General features: G+C 32.9%; 2 protein-coding genes across 2 annotated transcripts in view; one reads left to right on the top strand and one right to left on the bottom strand.

Annotated features, from left to right (window-relative positions):
- Positions 1–21,994, top strand: part of LOC115442492 — a 38,536-nt gene that overhangs the window by 16,247 nt on the left and 295 nt on the right. Inside the window, exons 3-5 of the mRNA XM_030167527.2 lie at positions 17,786–17,951; positions 19,234–19,355; positions 19,644–21,913. Coding sequence (XP_030023387.1) covers positions 17,786–17,951; positions 19,234–19,355; positions 19,644–20,354 — 999 coding nt within the window. The 3' untranslated portion in view covers positions 20,355–21,913. The remainder of the gene's footprint in view (positions 1–17,785; positions 17,952–19,233; positions 19,356–19,643; positions 21,914–21,994) is intronic.
- On the bottom strand, positions 12,570–13,213 carry LOC119190752 (flexible cuticle protein 12-like). The gene is made up of 2 exons (XM_037443406.1): positions 13,145–13,213; positions 12,570–12,944 (listed from the first exon to the last, which is right to left on the bottom strand). The coding sequence occupies exons 1-2, from the start codon at positions 13,151–13,153 to the stop codon at positions 12,624–12,626; spliced, it is 330 nt and encodes a 109-aa protein (XP_037299303.1). The 5' UTR covers positions 13,154–13,213; the 3' UTR covers positions 12,570–12,623.

Here is a 21,994-nt window from a genome sequence, read left to right as displayed (position 1 = left end):
ATTGCATTAAAGCGACTGTTTCGGTGCTTGTGCGTGCTACAGTTTCAATTGGTTTGGTTGATTGATTTTGAATAACTATAAACTATCAAAAAAACCGTATTGTAAATCATCCTTCCCTCTTGTCGAATTTTATGCAACGTTGACATAAAAATCTTTTTACACATGGTATCAAATATTATATGGGTGCGTTTTTACGATCAGCGGCCTGCATGATCTCTACTACTTCTTATGGTATTTTATTCCGAGCTAATCATATTAAAAAAGCCAAGCCATGTTACCTGACTAGAGAATTCAACCCAGTATCGCAAATTTGAAAACCCATTCGTGTCGCTACTACAGCAAGAAGTTTATGAATATTTCAAATTTAAATGTTATATAAAAACAAAATATGTTGCAATAATTTAGGAGTTGTTTTCAAAGTTTCTGATTTAAAAAATGTGACTTCATTCATAATGTTGCATTGGTGTTTATTTTTGTATTGTTTAATATTAACAACCGGGTACTTTATTGTGATGAAATCAATGCACAAAAACAGCGTAATGAAACGCTTAACGCGACAAAAACGAGATTTTCTCATGATCACTGCTGTTTTAAGAAATCTCAAGTGAACTAATGCAGTTTATTAAACGCATTATTAACCAAATAGTTTCAATGTATCGTAATATTTATTACGTTGCTTTCAGTGAGGCGTCAAAATATACTAAATAGGCGGGCACAGTTATAATGACTATAGAAAATACTATGTCTCTGGTCTATTGCTAGCGTACGCTTTTATCAACCGGGATTAAAATTTGTGTCCGCTCTTTGACATATTATACAGTAAGAAATAGGGTCAGAAAACTTCGTTCACATTAGTTACGCTTCTATCTACCCTTGAGCGGAAGACAGCTATGTGTGTTTCCAACAGGTGTAATGCAGGCACTTCGCCTTGCCATTGTACAAAGTAAGTGTGATGAAATCAGTAATTGCCTAATTCTCTGTACTTCAATGGGTCCCAAACTCTGTCAAGTAACAATAGTGTCGTTCGAAACTTGAATTCCCATGTACAACGAAAGTCATATTCATTGTTTTGTGAGGACAGGTCACGCCGTAAAAAATATTTACACGTTAGCTTTCACATCATTTTATTGCTATATTTTTATATTGCCTCACACAGTACTGAAAAAAACACACTTGCTACTACAATTTATCAAACTATTTTAATCGGAACAACACATTAAAAAATAAATAAAATACACCAAACCTAAAATTATAAATAGTTTTATTAACCTGAAACACCAATGTGGATCAGAATTCAGTCGAATAAAAATATTAATCGAATTTTCTACATCACTCAAATATGTTTTTTGAGAAATTGTCCATGTTGCGCTTTCCCTCTACATCTCATAAGATAGACATAACTTAGCGAATATTTAACTCTAGCTACATCTCTGAATAACCCCTTTCATATGTCGAGTCGTGAGGTCTATAGTAAGTCAGTTATGTAATCCTAAAGTCAACATTACAAACCGATACACACTGATGACAGTAAATTCAATGCCACAATACAAAGCGTGAAACTTTGAGTTTCAGAATGTTTCAAATACTTTTCACATATGTATTAGCTAACAATATTACGTAATACAGGATATGAGTGTACCGGAATGTTATTATTTACCATTTACACCTCACTACTGCGAAATGTTAAAGTATTATGAGTAATGTGATCACACGTTCCGCTTTCAACATAACTCATTTCCGAAAGTTCGTCCTGTTTTATTCAAGTTTATTACGCGTAATCAGTAATCTGTCGAATACATATGAGAAAATGACATTTGTAGTTCTGTATTGAATAATTCATAAACGAATGACTTTAGAATACACAATAGAAAATAAAATTAACACAGTACCTGCTTATCACCTATTTAAATAAACTCAAATAAGGTTAATTCCCTTACATAGTATATAAATTCTGGGATAAATGACTCGGGGGCCGGGTGTGACTTCGTGCACTTGAAATCAAGTTGACGTCGGTATATGAATTGAAAGCGATGACGATGACCGTCACATGTCGGTCTAGGTCACATTGTCGTACACGACGCAAGATACAAGCGCTAGCGAAATTAACATTTTGTGACGATATTCAAATGACCTGTTGTAATGCACCTTTATTTTTAAAAGTTTCATATTTTATCTAAATAATATACTTAAGTAAGTATACTGCAAAGGATAAAAATAATAAACAGTTTTTTATTACACAGGGTACTACAATATAATATTATAGATATCGATAATACGTCGTATCGTAAAATTTTACAAAACTTATCGGCATTTTAAACATTATAATCATATGTAAATGCGTGTCTATGAAGCAACAAAATTACAAATATAGGACAGATTGGCCTATTTCTTTCAATCCTAGTTTCTATGACCTTCCTTTTTATCATAAAACGAAGTTTCAATAATAGTATTCAGTTGTTTCATACCAATTTAATATGGAAATATACATCTATTAACACTTAGCGCTTCCGTTCTTTTCATGCATTTATTCATTCACATTGCTTGATACGGCTTTAGTGTAAAATATTTAAGAACTGTAAGTCTATTTAGTATATCCTTTTCGGGAGAGTGGAGGGCGGATAAATAGAACATTATTTATGTATTTTATAGGCTAGATTAGCGTTAGAAAACGAGAAATCAATTTGAAATTAAGTTACTTTTTTGTTACATACACATTGTCGTGTTTGCATTCGATTATATTTCGAATATATTTTTATTTAATGAATGCATTGCATGATTCCTTTTTGGTATTTGTGTAATAATTTTGTTCACAATAACTATTCACACTATAATCAATACCTAGAAATTAACTACCTTAACCACCGTAACGAATTTAATGGAGATTATATATTTGATTACTTCATTCCAAGGAAATAATTACACGCAGCAATGGTTCATTATGGACATTATCTGTAATCATTTACATTACTACAAATGAATAGACTTCTAATCAAGTGACATAAGAGAAATTAATTAAAGTTTCCTATTCTTGAGCCTTTTATATCTTCCATTTCATATAATTAAATATCATTTACATTATTTCTGTGAAATATAGATAAATGGCCAATTCAATTAATTGTATATTGACCATCAATATTTGCCAATTGAATTTATATCGTGTTTAGTTTTAAGTGAATGCCGGTTTTGAAGATGTCCTCCTTGGACGTCCTTTCGACGTGACATTTTGGTACTGTACGCGATTTAATAATCTATTATACACGACGTATTATAAATACGGTAGTGTAACAAGTAACTGTTTGGACCTTAATAAATTATAGGCGCGGTACACCTTTCAGACGACATACCATTGGATTAGAATCTATCGAAGAGATTGGCCTTCAGTGACTGGTTGTTCTGACAAGTTAGAAAGAATCGAACTGGCTTAGAAAGAATGCTGCACCCACATTAGTTAATTCATTCATTGCAAGAATTCGTACACATGTTCATATTTACCTACTGATTTATTCAATTCAACGTATCGATGTTTTTTATGTTTAAACATATGATTATTAATTACTCAAAACGAGATATATTAGTCAGCTACTTAAATATTTATTGACAGTTGAGGTATTTTCAAAGCAGCAGCGACTAAAAGCTAATAATATGATCGTTATTTCTTAGCAATATTTTTATAACTTAAATAGCAGAGCGGTATTGCTTCGTTAGAGTGCACTTGAACGCTACCATGACTACTAAGATGATTGTCGTTCCAACCAATTAACTTTAATAGAGCATCCATATTGTTCTACCTTACGTAACATAAGAATACAGGATAAAACAAAAGAATATTATCTTCTACCTTCAGTACTCATTCCGAAGGTAACTTATGAATTTTTACTAGTTATTTTAATACCGACAATAAGTATGTTTAATTTATGAATTTTCATCTTTTAAATATAAATGGCAAACAAATATTACAAAGGTTTCCAAAACATGTAAACTATATTTCAAAGTCAAAATACAGAGTGAAAATACAACTAAACAACTTGCCTTGGATCGTTATACGAAGCCGAGTGTAAATGCTTAACCAAGGATCGCACACAATAGATTATTTACACAAGGTCTTCGCCAAAAGTACCCACGTTCAATCGCGGCTGACAACACACTAGCAATTTATTTGCGCCCACAAATGTACCTACGTACATTCAATAACTCAAGTCCCATATAATTTATTGTCACATCAATCTAAGTATTATAAATTTGTTCAAAATTCAAATGTAGGAACTATCGCCAAAAGTTAACCAACGATAATCTTAATGATAAAAATGTTACTACATTGTAAATGTTTTGAATAGTTAGAGTGCTTTTGAGTTATTTTTATTTGTGAAATTCTGTTCTCATTTAACAATTTATGTTATTTGGTTAACCTATTTATGTCAAGCATAAGAACCAATACGACATTTTTAATTATCTGTAACATTTAAGACGACACGTAAAATAAAATAAAACATCAACTTATATTGATGAATTATGGGTATATTTAAAATATACAAAAATCATGGACGTCTAATACAATTGTTGTCTTTACGATATTTCCATTATACTATATATAATAGACAAATACAACAAAATGAATCAAAGAACATAGACAACCGATCTCCAATTAGTAACAACTGAATATATTTCTATAAATAAGAGCTAAACTAAAAATGACATCTAACATATTGTCCATAACAAAAGCATTCTTTTCGACAAAAGAGCTATCTGCAATGAACGCCCACACAGCACATGACCAGTGTTGTAATCGAGTCACATAATATGACCATGTTTATTCAAAAGACTATCAGTATAGCAGATCACTCATACAGAACAATAGCATGTGGCCGATGTCGCAGTCATCTGGTTGAAATAAACAGACCATATTGTGATAATCTGGGTTTTTTTAAACAATGTTATCGCCGCGGCCGCGCTGTAGGTCGCTACTAGTAAACAATCGTGCGAAAGCCTTGCTTAGAATAAATCATCCATCTTGCATTCAAGGCTTCTTTCTCAAACGAACGTCGAAGCCAATGCCATACGAAAATGATTGACGAACGTTTGAAAAGGTGAAATTGACGCGAGACAAATAAGACGTTTTAAAATCAAGGTGGTTGTGACTTCCTATTGAGTTGTTTTTTTTTATTTATCGCTTTAAATGACGAGGCAAGCTTGGAGTTCGCCTAATTATAAGCAATAAGACCGCCTATAAACAGTAGAAACACCATCCAATGCCTTGAATTACAAAGTATTTTTCGGTATTCCCCTGCGCTCGCCATCCTGAGACATGAGATGTAAAATCATTTTATGTACCGTGGTTACACTGGCTACAATATTCTTTAAACCGAAACAAAATATTGAGTAGACACTTCTGCTTGGCGGTAAAAACAGACATTACGGTGAAACCTACCAAGGTGGACTCTCACATATGAGAGACCTACCACCAATGAGTTATTTGTAAAATAACTTAGTTCTGTATTTACTGGTGTTATCGAGTGACTATTTTGGGTATTGATGTTTAGGCGATGCCCCACAGCAAAATGGCTTTAATACAATACATTTATAACTTACAATGTTTGCTTGAGTTGGTTTAAACATTTGTCATTTGCAATTACTAGCAAATATTATAAGTGATAGTCGAACCCATTTAGTTCTCGGTCACACACACTGCATCTTATTTGTTACAAAATATGTGATCATTCATACTCATAATAAAATTAATAGGTTTTCAATAATTAATATTGCCACCACCAGGAACTAGCTAATTGTTATTGCTCAAAATAAAATAAGGGTATTACCGCTTTTAAAATTGTAATAGACACTAGATATTTCCTTAAATGTAATCAATAAATTTATTCATTTTGATGTCATCCTCAAAACATGGTATGCAGTAGTAATATAGCAATTCTCAGTCGTATTAGTAAAATTTATTTATAACGGACATTGCACAAAAACTTGATGTCGTAATAAATGTGATAGATTTCTTCCTCGGATTTGACTATATGTACAATATAATATTATAAATTCCAAGTATATATAAATGTTTGGATATTAGTTAGATGTAAACGTAGAAACAAGAGAACGGATTTGAATGAAATTTTGCACACAGATAGGCATGTCCTGAATTACCACATAGCTACTTTGTGTCCCGCTAAATTGGTCCCATCAGAAATAATGGATTTTTTCAAACAGATCTCTTAAATGAATGGCGCTGACGTATGTGGGTGGCGCTATACATCGCTACAGTGATTTAGGGACTTTTTAGCGGGAAAGGCTTTTCACGCGGGCTAAGCCGAGAGCAACACCTATTTATATAAATCTCTTGCCTAATTTCTTGTTGCAAATTAATGTAAATGCAATACATGAGCAATATCTGTTTAGAATGTGGGAGATTGAAACCATGTCTTGGTGATCCGTACGACTGACGGGGTTGGAATTTTATTTAAATAATAATATTTAAAATGCCATAATATTGTGAGAAGTAATCGTCGCGGAGGATGTATGGCATGACGTAATGGATACCACGCCTAAGCTACTTGAATAATATAAATTAAAAAAAAAACTATTGAGAAAATAACAGAACAGGTCGTGAAGCAACAATTAATGTTTACAACGATAGCGATGTTTAAATAAACATGACAACTTCTATATTACAAATTGACTCACAACCTGTTTAAAATTGATTTTAAGACTGTTTTTTTTTATTAATATCTAATTATTTTTGTGGATATAAACAATGTTTGTATAAACACATTTCATAGTTTTTGTGCCTCATGTTGAAGACTTAGTAGGCATTACTAAAAATACAGTATATTAAAGGAATAATCTATTTATTTAAAAAAATCATAATACAATATACTACAAAGTTTTCTAGGATAACGTGACAGATAAAAAGCTTAATCCTTCTCAGTCGTAGAGCGTGCCCAACACTAGGCACGTTTAGTGCAGTGCTCATAATATTACTTAGTTATTAACTCGGAATAGTAAGATATAATATCAGCCCTGTATTATATACTGTCCCACTGTTGGGCACGGGCCTCCTCTACTACTGAGAGGGAATAGGCCTTAGTCTACCACGCTGGCCTAGTGCGGGTTGGTAGACTTCTCACAACCTTGAAAATTCCTAATAGAGAATTTCTCAGGTATGCAGGTTTCCTCACGATGTTTTCCTTCACCGTTAAAGTAAGCGATAATTCACAAAGTATAATAATTATAATATTATTAATGATAATTCACAAACTCGGAATTGTGTTAATACCTAACTTATGTATCTTATGTAAGTACGGTTAATGTTAGACCATAATAAACTACGTAGTACATTTATAATGTGTCATTACTTGCCCGTCTCCTGCTGGGTGAAAGCGATTGGCTCAATCAACTGGACCTCGTTTGGCATGATGCCGCCATTTTTTCCACTGGAATGTGGATCCAATGAAGCTTCCGATTAATATTCATCTCACAGGTATTTTGTCGTAGGTCTCATACCAATTAATTTCAGTAAAGGTCGTTGTAATGATAAGGATTAATAAATTATGCTCATGACACATAATTTCGTTGTTTATTTTTTATTTATTAAAAACTAGTTTACTGGTTCAGTGAATGAATTGATTGTGGTCCTACTGATTGTAATCTATATTATGTTAATTCGTGAAGAGAAAACATCGTACTCATTTTTAAACACATTGCGCGCAAGAGGACTGTGATACTTAACATAATTTTAGTATATATAGAGGAGCGCAGATAAATAATATTTATGTATAATATGTATAAATGTATATAATATGTAATACAAATATACTAAATTCAACGTCCGAATTTCGGCCACTAGACAACCTAGTAAATATAATTAACCTACAATCTTATAAGGTTTTTTAGTCCAAACGATTTGCCATAGTCGTCCGTTGACATTTGAAGTGAAACGAATTCCAGATCCGTATCTGGCCTCCATCCGTCACCAAAGGCTTCGAAGGTTTACTCGGGTGCTAATATTTCAATTAGAAAGCGGTATTATCTTGGACGCATGCCAATGTGTTTCGAATTGTGTAACAGGTTGATTGTATAACATATTGCAATACATGCTAATATGTTTGACTTCCGAACGGACATGTCAATTTGTTTAGCATCATACAGACGTCTTGATCATAACATATTGGTACTAGATACATTAATTTCGAACATGGTATATACATACACATTTATCTCGCCTTCCACATGAGTAATAAAGTTAAATCAAATAAGAAACAATTCATTTAAATTAATTTATTTATGTTTTATTTACACCCCCTAGGAAAATCGTTATTTTATATTCAGTGATCCTGAATTTCCATAGATTTCTTCTTTCTATTCTTCGAGCAATTTATTGAAAAAAAAATCGTGTAGGTATTGCACCGCCGAATAAACATATATTAAATTTTAAATTGATAAGTGCAGTTTAGTTTAAATTTCATTCCATTTTTCAACTCCAAATTTTCACCTACAAAAAATTTCAAAACCAAGAATATTGCGAAAATAATTTATTGTGGTCATCACTGCTACTAATTAATTAGACTTTAAACTACTGTGTCCCTATGTTATAATTTTTTTGATAACCCTATATTTTCTAATTTATTTTGTTCATGATATTTATACAACAGCAACGCGTTGAACCATTAGTTTAAATAAAGCATAAATCTCTACTATTGAAAAGTAAAGGCATTGCTACGCTTACATAAGGTAGGTAAGTAAGGTGCGGAACCAGAAATTAGCAAATTGGAACGAAACGGAATGTGAACATAAAAACGTTTCATGTAGGCGAGCGCACAAATTAAACGGATAACAGACATGACCTAAATTATTCCCTTCACAAACATTTTTTAAGAGATTGCACATCTTTTTAACGAATCCATCTATTAAGCTAAATGCTACGAGAACAGAATGTGTCATTACGATACATGGTACGAAACTCGTTACAATTTAGAGGTATAAAACAATATTTGTTTTATTAAGTCTTTTGTATCTGATAAAACTAATCTACATTCATACCATAAAAAAGAATTACATAGTTTTATGTAATTAAAATGTAATAACTCAAATGATACCAAAAAACAAAACGGAACGTAATATATCTTTCACTTTAGTACAATTTCACCGTTCGACTTGTCGTGACCTCAGCAACAATATACAATTGTAACGCTGTTAGGATGGCGAAAGGAATCAGGGGTCAATTTATTTTGTAATAATTTAACAAGATGTCAGTAACCGTTTCGAGATAAAATAAAATCTGTTTATACATTATGGGGAAATTTAAACTCAATTTACAGTCACGAGTTAAAATAATAGACATCGTCGTGATATTATTGTGAAATTATTTATGGCATATGGCAGAATCCGTATATTAAGCATGTTATATGGGTACAATACAATATGTAGATAGTATTATGTTGATTTTTTTATCCAAATACTTATAATCCTGGCAGATTTAACTGATAAAGACTTATGCAGGATAAACTACACGTACAATAACCACTTATTTATGTTAAACTATAAAACAATATATAAACCCTTGGTTGGTCAATAGAGCAAAAGACTCCCGCCCTTACACCCACCACTACAATTGTATGTCAGGAGAATCAGTGGCAGGTATTTTATGACATCGAGCGATGACGCTCTGCGGGTCTCAGGGAACAAACAAGAGGTCAAAAGAGCAGTACAATGTTTTTACGTCCAGATACCTAACTACTGTGAATATTATCATTAAGCATCAGTAGAACAATTGTCATTTTGTGTCTCGCCCTGTTTGAATATTATTAATAAAATAACTATATGAACGACGTAGACTGTTTACACAGAATAAAGCTACTAAGGGGATTCAACAATTGTATGATTATAAATTTTCAAATCACCTGGATCAAGTCTCAGTAAGTTTAGTATCACAAAGAAGGGATGCATTTAATACATTTAATAAATAAAGTGATATTCACACGCTGTAGACATATTTTTCTACAGCAAGAATGAGCCAGCTCGACTGGGGAATTTCCACTAACTACCCTACCATTTCTAATTTCTCTGCTTCATGAGCCAACAAGGGATAACACATTCATAATTTTTCAAGAATTCTAGAGGTATTATAGGCAGATCAATTTACTTATAAAACCATCGCTTATTCGTTTGTAAATGAAAAATATGTTGCTTTTTTATTAAATATGACTCACTCTATAATTTTCGTCTTACATTGGATTTTTATATGTTTTTCATAAAATTTATTCTCATTAAAAGTGTTATGACTGTAAAATACTAAAATTAGATAACGATACAGACTACAGCAATTTCATAGAGTTGGTGGGCCCGCCTATTGCACTGCTTGTACGACAGTTTTTACTACCTAGCTATTTCGTATACTAGCCCTCTACAACTAATACCACAATAACGTTAATTTATGTATTTTGTTTATTATATCGATTTTGGAGCATCGATCACATTGATCAGCCCATGCTGTATAACAAGCTATATATAATCGACTAGCATGCGCAAAGCGGGAACTCACCAACGTGGTCGTGTCACACATGATTACGTCAGCGCTTTCGTCGCGTGAGAACCTTCGAGCATTGTAGAGTGCGAGCATCACTTTCATTGTTTATGCGGAACTGTACGGAACGATAAGATGCACGGCAGGCGAACATCGACCAGGACGTTCAGTGTGCCGTTGTTTAATTCTATAGATACTATAAAAATATTAAATACTTGTGTAGGTTGGTTATGTTTAATATTTAAATAAAATTTTGTAATCATATCATTTTTATCAGCCACGGAAATCAAAGCAATAAAGCCTACTAAAATAACATAGACATCCGATATTATTGGTAATTTGGGCAGTAAGCCTATTATATAATTTGTAAACTTCAATTTACATCATAAAATTAAAATATTTTTATGACTACCATTACGTTAATTATGGCGCCAATTACATAGTTTGTACTATACAAGGTTTTTTCACCAATTTCTGTAAGTATTATAAATAAACTGTTATTGTGCCGTATCGACCTTAAGTTCTCTAAAAAGACAATGCAGGACAAATAAAGATATTGCAGACAGCTAGGAATGCAAATGGGACGTGACAAAGCGGCAACAAACAGACGCGACTAACAAACTGATCGCGCGCTTCCCATGGACCATTGTCTCTGATGAGTTTTTAACTAAAACTTTCTTCCAAGTTTTCGGTAATTTCTACGACTAATTGTTAGGCCTTAATGAGAAAATGGAACTTAACATGGGCAGGCCCGTTACCTACATTAATAATTGTATATTATAAACTTAAATAGTAATTTTCCTGTTAGTAATTTGTAGTGCTATTCCAGAAATTATGACTTGTAGTGATCGCGATACTATACCAAATTAATGTAACGAAAAAAAATATGAAAAGGAATACAATATTCACATGTATCCAATGAAATGAACAATGCTGAATAAAAAAATTATAGGAAAAAAGGATCTATAAGGTAAGTACAGTAGTAGTAATACTTAGATCTTTACGTGGGCAAGTTCTTTACTTAGTATTACAAATGCAACTACCGCAGTCATTGCAAAATATATAAATCTAATTAACCTGTATTAGATTTTATTTGCAACAAACTTAATTACCCAATTCTAAAGTGGATAATTATAGAATGGAGGTTGAAATATATTTTTATGTAACGAGTATAGAACATAAGATACCTTTGGCCTCCATGCTTAAAAACCACCATAAATACGTAACTATCAACGACAGTATATGAAAACATAATTCTATGTAATATGGACCTACCACAAGAAATAAAATTTAAAATTGAATATGTATTTTCAACTAAACGTGACAAATATTGGTATTCTAAATTGCCGGAGACTAGCAAGGTTACGGATACCGTGGGTATTGCGGAGTTGCGTGCCCTGGAGCCCACGCATATGCAACTACGTACTACCATGGCAGTACAAAACAAGGAAACGCAAACCTTATTTCCTTACGCTTTGTGTGCAGCACGCAACCCGCTCGCTGCGTAATTCAAAATTCGCATTACCGTACGCCTGTACCTACTCAATCGCCCACTCCACAATAACTTCTGATCTCATATCTCGATACTCCTGTCACAATTTTAATTATTCATTATATAATGTAGTCTGATATTTTAATTGTAAATTGATAACCATGAGATTTTGCATATTTTAAAACATGCAACAAAAAACAGAATGCGGAAGATTTTTAATTGTTTCTCATCCATGGTTGTTTTTGCTCCAACGTGTGATCAAATTACGGTGACTTCGTTAATGGCGGTTCACACGAAACTTATAGAAACAAAGGCGGATATTTGTAAGAAAATCTAGCAATTCCATTAGGATATCAAATCCCCTTCAGTAAACGCCCACGTCGCCAACAACATGTTGGACAAGAAATATAGTTAGAGTCCACTTCTGATTCATATCCGTTTCTGAATATTGGGTTGTTATGTCATGCTTAATCATAAAACCATGACTAAAGATATCAAGGAAATTTTAACGCATTATACTCCGTAAACAGCAAATAAAATCAATTGCGAATACAAAAGTCCAAGAGTATTAAGAATTTATTGGGAATCATTTTGGACCGAATATGTAGTGAGTCACTGTGGGATGTGAGCGCCTTCTACGTGAGTGCCATCGAGTCCTGCCGAATACTTGGTGACGTAGGTTTTTCCATCATCGCCGACGTAGGAAGTCTCCCCTTCGACTACCAGCACGTAACCATTACCACCGGGAGTAGGTACCAGGCGACCACGTTCAGAAACAACTGTGCCTTCTGCGGTAACGTACCGAAGTGCATATTGTCCGAACTCGTCGTGCACTTCTTCATGTTGTAACGCTGGTAGAGCCCGGCGGGCAGCAACTTGAGGGGAGCTGGGGGCTGCCGCGACTGCAGCTACTAGGCACGCAACTACCACAAACTGTAACAAACGTATTTAATAACGTATTATTGGAATGTAAAAGACATAATATAGTAACGTCTTCAGTCTCCATCACAATAACGCTCATAACAATATGCAATCATGTACTTAATTAAGATGAAGGACTCTTTTTTAACTACTAATAAAAATATAATGAACACAAAAAAAATATATTATACTAAAATTAAAGTAAAAATTACCAATTTCATAATGGCTGTAGGTCTGTCACAGGGCACAGAAAGTAGAAAGTGACATTGTCTGAATGAATGATTTGCCTTTTATTTCAATGAAAAAAATGTGAATGAGCCCTAATTAATCTAATGAGCCTCATTAGCTAACTTGAAATTAATATATTGCGAAATAATTTACGTAATAAACGTGCCCTAATTTGTATGTGCTAAGTTTAATATTCTTGCCGTACGTCACTTATGGAAATTTGAATAAAACTATTTGATATGAATTAATTCATATTCCATAACACTGAAGCCATTTATTTAATCCACAATTCCTTTGGTTTTTTTATTCAGTGACTTATATAGACTTAATTGACTTATATGGAATAGGTACTATTTTGATAAGTGTATTCGTTATGCTAAATTAACTTGATGAGTTGAAATTAACAATATTTAAAGATATTAATATCAACCATTTAGAATCGTAGCCGAACTTTTGGATATTATCTTTTTATCCACTCATCCAATCCATTTTTACCACTTTGCTTCGTACTTGATTCATAGCTGTTGGAATGGTTCTTTATATTTTAAGTTATGTGTCATAGCAGTATGGCACTTAGTTAAGTTGTTATGCCAATATTAACACCAATAACAAACGTATATAATAATAATATAATAATATCAGCTCTGTATTATATACTTGCCCACTGCTGAGCACGGGCCTCTTCTACTACTGAGAGGGATTAAGGCCTTAGTCCACCACGCTGGCCTAGTGCGGATTGGTAGACTTCACACACCTTCGAAATTCCTATAGAGAACTTCTCAGATGTGCAGGTTTCCTCACGATGTTTCCTTCACCGTTAAAGCGAACGATAAATTCACAAAGAAAATTAAACGTATATAATAAATAATATAATGTCTATGCTAAACTACACGTTGTAAAGCCACGTGGATTCATTGATATTATTTATGTAGCCAATTGCAACTATATTGCAAAGCGTAAAGCGTTGTAAGAATAAAAACATTCAAGATATACGGAATTTAACACAAAATCCCGTTGGTCACTAAAGTTTAGTTACTACAAATCTTTTAATAATACATATATTCACAGCCCATAAGAAGAAAAACATATTGGTCGAATACTTAAATATACTTGGAGATGGCATACTGGCTATATAGATAGCAGAAAGCGTTCTGTCGCACATCTTATGATTTTCACGATGTTCTTGCGGAATAAATTGAGTGAGCATATTCTTGGATAAAAACAATATTATTGCTAATATAAATTATTATATTTCTTTATATACATCATAGTTGTTATTAGAGAAACAAACACATAGTCCAATTATCATAGAAGCTGTCCATGTTTCCTCAACACCGTATTCTAACGTGTTTCGAATGTAAAACAACAATTAATATGTGCATATATATAACCAGGTAACCATACCTAATTAGTTGAGATGATGAAGTCAACATCTTGTAATTGTGTAATTAAATTAATTCGAATTGCAGAGGAATCACCAGAGCGTTCCACAAAATGTAATTGTTTTTATCCAAAATGAGGTTTTTATGTTATGATATCAACTTCTTGCCAAGAATATCGACTTCCTAATAATTTAATATGTATGACGCTGGCAACTCACTTGAAAAAATCCCTAATATGAGGGTATTCCAAGTTTTTCAAATATTTATTTAATTATTGCAAAAAGTATTACAGCAAATAATAATAGTGCGCAAATGTTTAATTACATCCTCCTATTATAAATTAAACTGAAATTACATATATTTTGCAACTTTTTATGCAAAGTATACATATAAAGCATAGATATAAGATTGATCTAAAAATGCTATGTTACCATGTAATGTTTAGCAAAGAAACCTTATAAAGGTTGATGACCACGTTAGATAAATTATGTACATACACCTAATCTAGTGACTCATTTGAATACGTAATCGCATTTCGAGACAACTATAACATCAGGTAAGCCTCTAGTACTGTGACGTACAATAGAAGTACATATGTATACTTTGCCGATCTATGTAAAAACAACTGTACTTTGTTGCCTCCAGCTTACGAATTACCTAGTCCATACAAACGCACGAAATCGCTATTGGCATGCAAATAAAATCGGCCCAGCCTCAGCGTGGAAGCACACGTTTTTCTATGTAAGTCGTCGACTTTTAACTTGTGTTTGTCACTCAAAAAGAATTATTTAAGTTGCGGAAGTGACCGCAACTGGGAACATATGTACATTTATGGATTTGGTTTTTTGTCGCAAGCAGTGTCTAATCTGCGATTCATGCGTACATTTCCGCGTAAGTCCTTAGTTGTCTGCCCACGTATGGCCCGAGGCTGACGATGCCAGTGCCGTAGGTCGTATTCAGTGGAATAAGAATTGATATTCGTCAAGATACCTCATGAGTAACGCTCATGTCTTATACTAATAACATTTTTATAAGTGTTTTCCTAAATGCAACCAATGAGGAAATAACTTTTAACACCCAATGTTAATACCATTGTTAAATTTAATTAAATTTATACAGTTTTCTCATTCTTGAGACTGTATTTAATACAGTATGTTTAGAATAGGTACTAAATAACAATTTATTGTACTCATAATAATATAGAAAGAAAATATACCAACCAGACAATGCAATGTTTATAGAGGGTTGTTAAACACGCTAACGCTGATTTTGTTGAACAAATTCGTAATAATTAATAATAGGTAAAACAAAATTACCTACTAAAAATCCGTAATGGTTATTATTTGTTAATATTTACCGTATATAACTTAAATTACGTAATTTTCTCATCTAATATAAAACACAAATTATAATAATACAAAGAGATGCAGTAAATAATATTAAGGCTTAAAACAATTTAAAGAATCATTTTACCTTAACTAATCTATCTTTTATGCAGTTTAGCTTAAAGAAATATACTTAGAGTAAGTTTTTTACTTTTGCGGATGACCTGTTAGTTTTTGTTTGTGTTCGGCCTTCGGGGCTGAATTAACATGCATTGTTCCACAGATAACCGATTCCAACTCTAAATCGTGGCAAAACCATTGTTTCAAATCCATTGAATGATTTCACAAGCAATGTGGATTTAGATGAAAACAAATGAAATCAATAGATCCCCACAATCTTTTTGTTTCTCGAAGTTATTCAGGCAATACTAAAATTAAAATTAAAACACTTTATTTATCACGTAGGCGAACAAAGTTACACTTATGATACGTTAAACAAAGTATAGGAATAATTATTGTTATTTCTAAATAACAATTAAAATTACTTGTATAGCTATGGACATTTTAGTCGGGATAAAATTTATACGGAATAACAAGGTACAAACCAAGGATTAAGGTGATGAACATAATTGCAATAATGTTTCTTTATTAGCAAAATAAGTACAAATATCCAAATTGCTCATAAAGACTAGTCTATAAGTCGGAGTTCCAGGGTTTAGATTTCTTCGTATAATTCGTAACTTGTAAGTACGTAACGTAAGTAGCACGTCGTATGTGCCCTAATGCAAGGCTTATTCTTTCAGGAACTTCATATATTTAGACACAATACCATACTACACATCCCGGATCTAGGGGGGGGGCAAGCCAGGGCCCGTGCCCCGGGCAGCGAATTTAGACGGCGGCAAATTCAAACTTGGCAGACGAATACACATCTTATCATTAACGCAACTTTGACTACTGAGACATCCAGTATATAACACACATAAATTATTTCCCGCGGGTCGCGAAATGATGATGATGATGATGACAAAAGTAAAAATATAGGTGGTTGGGGGCGGCATTATCCAGATTTTGCCCCGCCTTCAAAAAATTCAAAATCCGGGACTGATACTACACAATTTATTTAAAACTAAATATTAGTATCTACAATATGATAATTATTCATAGAAACAAAATAGTTTCTCATTAAGTCCTATTACAAGCGAAAGACCAGAAACATTGTGTTTTATTCTATAAAAGTATAAAAATGCATAACGATAATGTAAATTTTTCTCGTTCATTATAAAACAAATATAATAAAAAAATTATGGCAATATATAATTGAATATCCGTCAATCAAATAAAATGAGGACGTTTTTTATTCATATACATGCTGTTGGAGTGCGTGATAATGTCCAATTAGAGAGTAATAATACTCCATTGATGATAATTTAACTGAGTCCTTGACACCGCCACTAATACCGTGTTGGTACACGTAGTTCCAACTCCCACGATCTAACCCGCGTTTTATCATTTGAACATACGAGTAACTATTCAACTACACAGACCTTGTCTCATAATTATATTGCTGAGAGATGTAATCATTTATGAACATATGCTTATCATTGAAGTGAAGTAGAAGAGAAGATTAATCGTAATTCTGTAGTATCAGGGATTAACTGATGCAATTTATCATTGTTTACGCTACTGACGAGTCAAATACAATCCAGAAACGAGCATTAGACCAGCATCAATATTACTTTCCTAAGATCTTGCAAAGATCTTTTTAATATAAATGAAAGTATATAGAGTTAAACAATATAATACCGCCATACCTAAATTTCAAACTATGCCAGTTTTTTTACTTATAATACCTATATATACTACTATATATTTATATGTACCGTAAATTAACATAAATTTTTTCTATCGTTTCCAGATATGTGCATGCTGTTCGCTGGCTGCGCTAGACGGATACAGCCCTCAACAAGATCCAAATCAGTTCCACATACAAACAGACGAAGATGACGAGCGTTACTTCCTCTACCAAACCCATAATGGACAATACCGCAAAGAACGAAGATTAAAGGATGGTTCAGTTGTTGGTAAGTCACGTTAATACTTCCTTGTGTTTCATTTAGCATATATTTGGTGGCCACGGGGCTATGCGATTAATCGAATAATTTCTACCACATCAGCTCCATATAAATAAGTATATAATAATAAATAATATCAGCCGTGTATTATATACTTGCCCACTACTGAGCACGGGCCTCCTCTACTACTGAGAGGGATTAGGCCTTAGTCCACCACGCTGGCCTAGTGCGGATTGGTAGACTTCACACACCTTCGAAATTCCTATAGAGAACTTCTCAGATGTGCAGGTTTCCTCACGATGTTTTCCTTCACCGTTAAAGCGAACGATAAATTCACAAAGAATACACACATGATTTTAGAAAAGTCAGGGGTGTGTGCCCTTGGGATTTGAACCTGCCGACATTCGTCTTGGCAGTCCGTTCCACACCCAACTAGGCTATCGCCGCTCTAAATTAAATAATAAATAAAATAAGTATAAATTAATAATAATAAATAAGTATAAATTCCATTAATATTAAGTAAAAACATTAACTGCATTCTAAACGATGAACATTTCAGAAATATTTCAATAGCGAAACAAATTTATTAATGGACCTCATAACAATTATAATAGTTTCTAAAAATACGTTTAGCGCGGCGATTTTCTGGAGGTACCGCCTTAATGAAAAAAACACCACTGGTTCTGTTTATTTTTTTATGACCACCCATGTTTTGTGATATATTGAATGCTCTAAAAAGTAGGTGCATATTAAGATTTCAATGTAACTCGTATTGTGTAATGATAATTATTAGCTATGTATACTAGCAAACAAAAATTAATTCATAGATCCTACAAATTCATTAAGCCAAATGCTTTTATAATTGATGCCTTGATTAGAATATATCTGCATATAATCACAAAACATAAATGTGATGGCAAAATAATAAAAAATTACAGTGGTTTGCTTCGATTTGTTAAAACAGACTTCAGAAATAATAAACCAATGTCTAAACAAAATGAGATGAAGCACCAACATTACTGGAAACTATCGTTTTAGTACTTTTGATACGATGAACTCGCACTCGTTCCACGACGCGGCGCGGCGCACTGTCGCACGATATGTTTATCTCTCAGCTAAAGGAACACTTGTAACATATTGCAGTGATTAAATTAATGTACTTACAGGGTATATTACTTTATGGAAATTTTACAAACCATACTATAAGTAACCGCGCAGACGCGTTTCTTTGTTATAAGTAATATTATGTCCTACTATTTGCTACCTATAAAGTTAAATTACTTAATTCTAGGTAGCACAGGATGGGTTGGTGCAGATGGATACTTACGCCTGCAAGATTACATAGCCGATAATCAAGGTTACAGAATATACAGATCAAAAACTGTTTTCGTTGGACAAGACCGACCTATAAGTGTATGTATTCTATAATATATAGGTTTAAAACAATAAGTATCGTGCGTCAATAACAGCGATAAAACCCATTTGGTACACAATTGACTGAACTGTATTTCTGCTCTATCTTTTATTCTTCCGAAAAATTGTATCCCTATAATACAAAAATTATTATAACGAATTGTTAAAGTTTTTGTGGATATACCTAATATTCATAGTAAAAAATATGCGGAGACTCCATGAAATATTTGTTTTTTTCTATAATATTTTGAAGCTACTACCTACATGAAACAAGTTTATTATTTCCAGGAGTCGTTGGATATAGCTAAGACAGCACCCACAGACCCCGGGTACGGTGTAACGCCAGCGCCGGCAGTTCAACGGACAACTGCGGCGCCAAGAGTTACTTCTACAACACCAAGTCCTGCACAATCGTCATCTAAACCAACAAATAACTTCCCTTCAGATGTATCCATCACACCTGCACCGTACTACCCACATCCGACATCAACGCCGCGTGTTCACGTCTCCCCCAATTCTATTGACTCTTCAACTCCTTACGAGTTAAATCCTACCGAAACTCCAGCCTCTGGCAACGAAGTCACAACGACCCCAAACCCTTACTACTACGATTCTTCAAACACACTCGATGACTATTATGCCAGTGATAGTAGACATATTGATGTATTCAATCCAAACTCTTACAGGCACGCTGACGACTGGGTGAGACGTCAACGTCCAAATGTCCCTATAGGTGATGGCTATACACCACAATTCGCTATGTATAATGGTATTGGATCAAAAAATAATGGTTTTAGATATTACCTTCCAAAACAATACCATGAGGAGGAAACGGATGCGTCAGATGATAGAACGGGAAGCTTCGGATATGTAGACCCGTTCGGTATAAGACGCGTTATATACTACAACACGGCGCCAGGAGAAGGTTTTCATATTCGAAAAAATAATAGATACGTAGGGCATGATGCGACCCCGTACGACCCTCGACCAATAAATTGATTTAAGTTAACAAAAATAGGTGTGAGGAAATGAAGTTACCTTATTTATTTATTCATCAGTATTGTTACATTTTACGAAGTACTTATAGCTGCGGTCACAAAAATGCCACTTAGTCAAACGATTCGAAACTCTCTTAGCCATTATTTTGATATACATTCTTATGTGTTGTAAGTTATACAAAAATATTTCCATGTTAACTTAGACCAACTACTAACTTCATGTTATTTTTTCTATACTTATTATACTAAATATACTGTATACACAACACACTTTATAAACTGCAGATAATAACGAACCAGTGTACTCTAATGTTAGTTTAGCTATTAGTTTTAGTGCCATTAAACTCACATAATATTCTTTGCATATAGAGATGAGTTTTTAACAGATAAATAAATCAAAAACACGTGACCCCTATTAAATGTAAGAATTTTAAAATCAATGGTTTACTTTTAATACTAAAAAGTAAAACTTGTATGTAATTTTTATTCCTGTTGTAACAAACTGTTAAAATCTCACCGATATACATACATAAACATATACCGTGAATAAATAGGTAAGCTTTAAAAAAAAATATGACAGAATATCCACAATGAAAATTATATTGCTCTAAAATGTTGTAACCACATTTTTCTGCCTTTTTGTGGATATGAGGCTTTAAAGTTTACCGTTAAGTTATTCATAATTGGTTATAAAGATAAATAAGGGGAATTTTATTATCAGTATGTCTAAAAAGCGGAAAGGCTGTTGAACTGTACTATTTATATCAATATGGTAAACTAATGTATGCGGGCGTTTATGGGTACATGACTCGTCAAATGACCTTTTAGAGGTGCATGCGTAGGTAAGTTAATTGTATCAATGTACAAGATCAAGATTAAGGAACCAATGACGTTAGAGTTGATAGATTTTAGGTCTGTTTGTAATATTTTTTGTACAAACAAAAACATCATCAAACATCTAATTTATAAACGACATACATACTTACCTACACACACCTACCTAATAAACAATATATAAGTAATTTAATAAGCAGGGTGAAAGTTATCAAAATGTCATTACGAATAACTTGCCATTGTAGAAACTAATTGATCATAAATCATAAATGTTAAAGCAATGGCCACTTGTTGCAATGACTGTCTCCTGGGTCTCTTAACGTTAATTTTAAGTTTCTGTTGCAACCACTGAATATTATACAAGCACATCTACTGACATCATTATCTTTGTAAGTGTTTTGTAATAGCTATGAATACTTTTATTGTATTTATATTGCACTAATTTTATTGTTACTACTTGTAGTGTACATAAATAATAATTCGTTAACATTTTTTTGTTTCATTCAACGTTAAAGTAATCTATACTGATATATTTTTTACATTGTCTCTGTTTTCGAGAAATGATTATAAATGATGGTTACTTAATATCGCATTAAAGTAATCACCTATTATTATATTGTATGACATTCCTTAACATGTTTATTGCTTAATTAATCCATTTAAAAGCTGTTATATAAATATTACTCATTTTGTAAAATGAATCAGTTGTAACGGAGAGACAAAAAGGTAAACTAACGAAAACATCATAAAAAAACAGTTATCTATTTTTTCTTTATGTCTTCATCTTATCTTTTTATTTAATGGATA

The sequence above is a fragment of the Manduca sexta genome, chromosome 26 (genome assembly GCF_014839805.1).
Source record: "Manduca sexta isolate Smith_Timp_Sample1 chromosome 26, JHU_Msex_v1.0, whole genome shotgun sequence".
NCBI lineage: Eukaryota > Metazoa > Arthropoda > Insecta > Lepidoptera > Sphingidae > Manduca > Manduca sexta.
The sequence above is the reverse complement of the archived record's forward strand: the minus strand, read 5'-3'. Positions and strand labels throughout refer to the sequence as shown.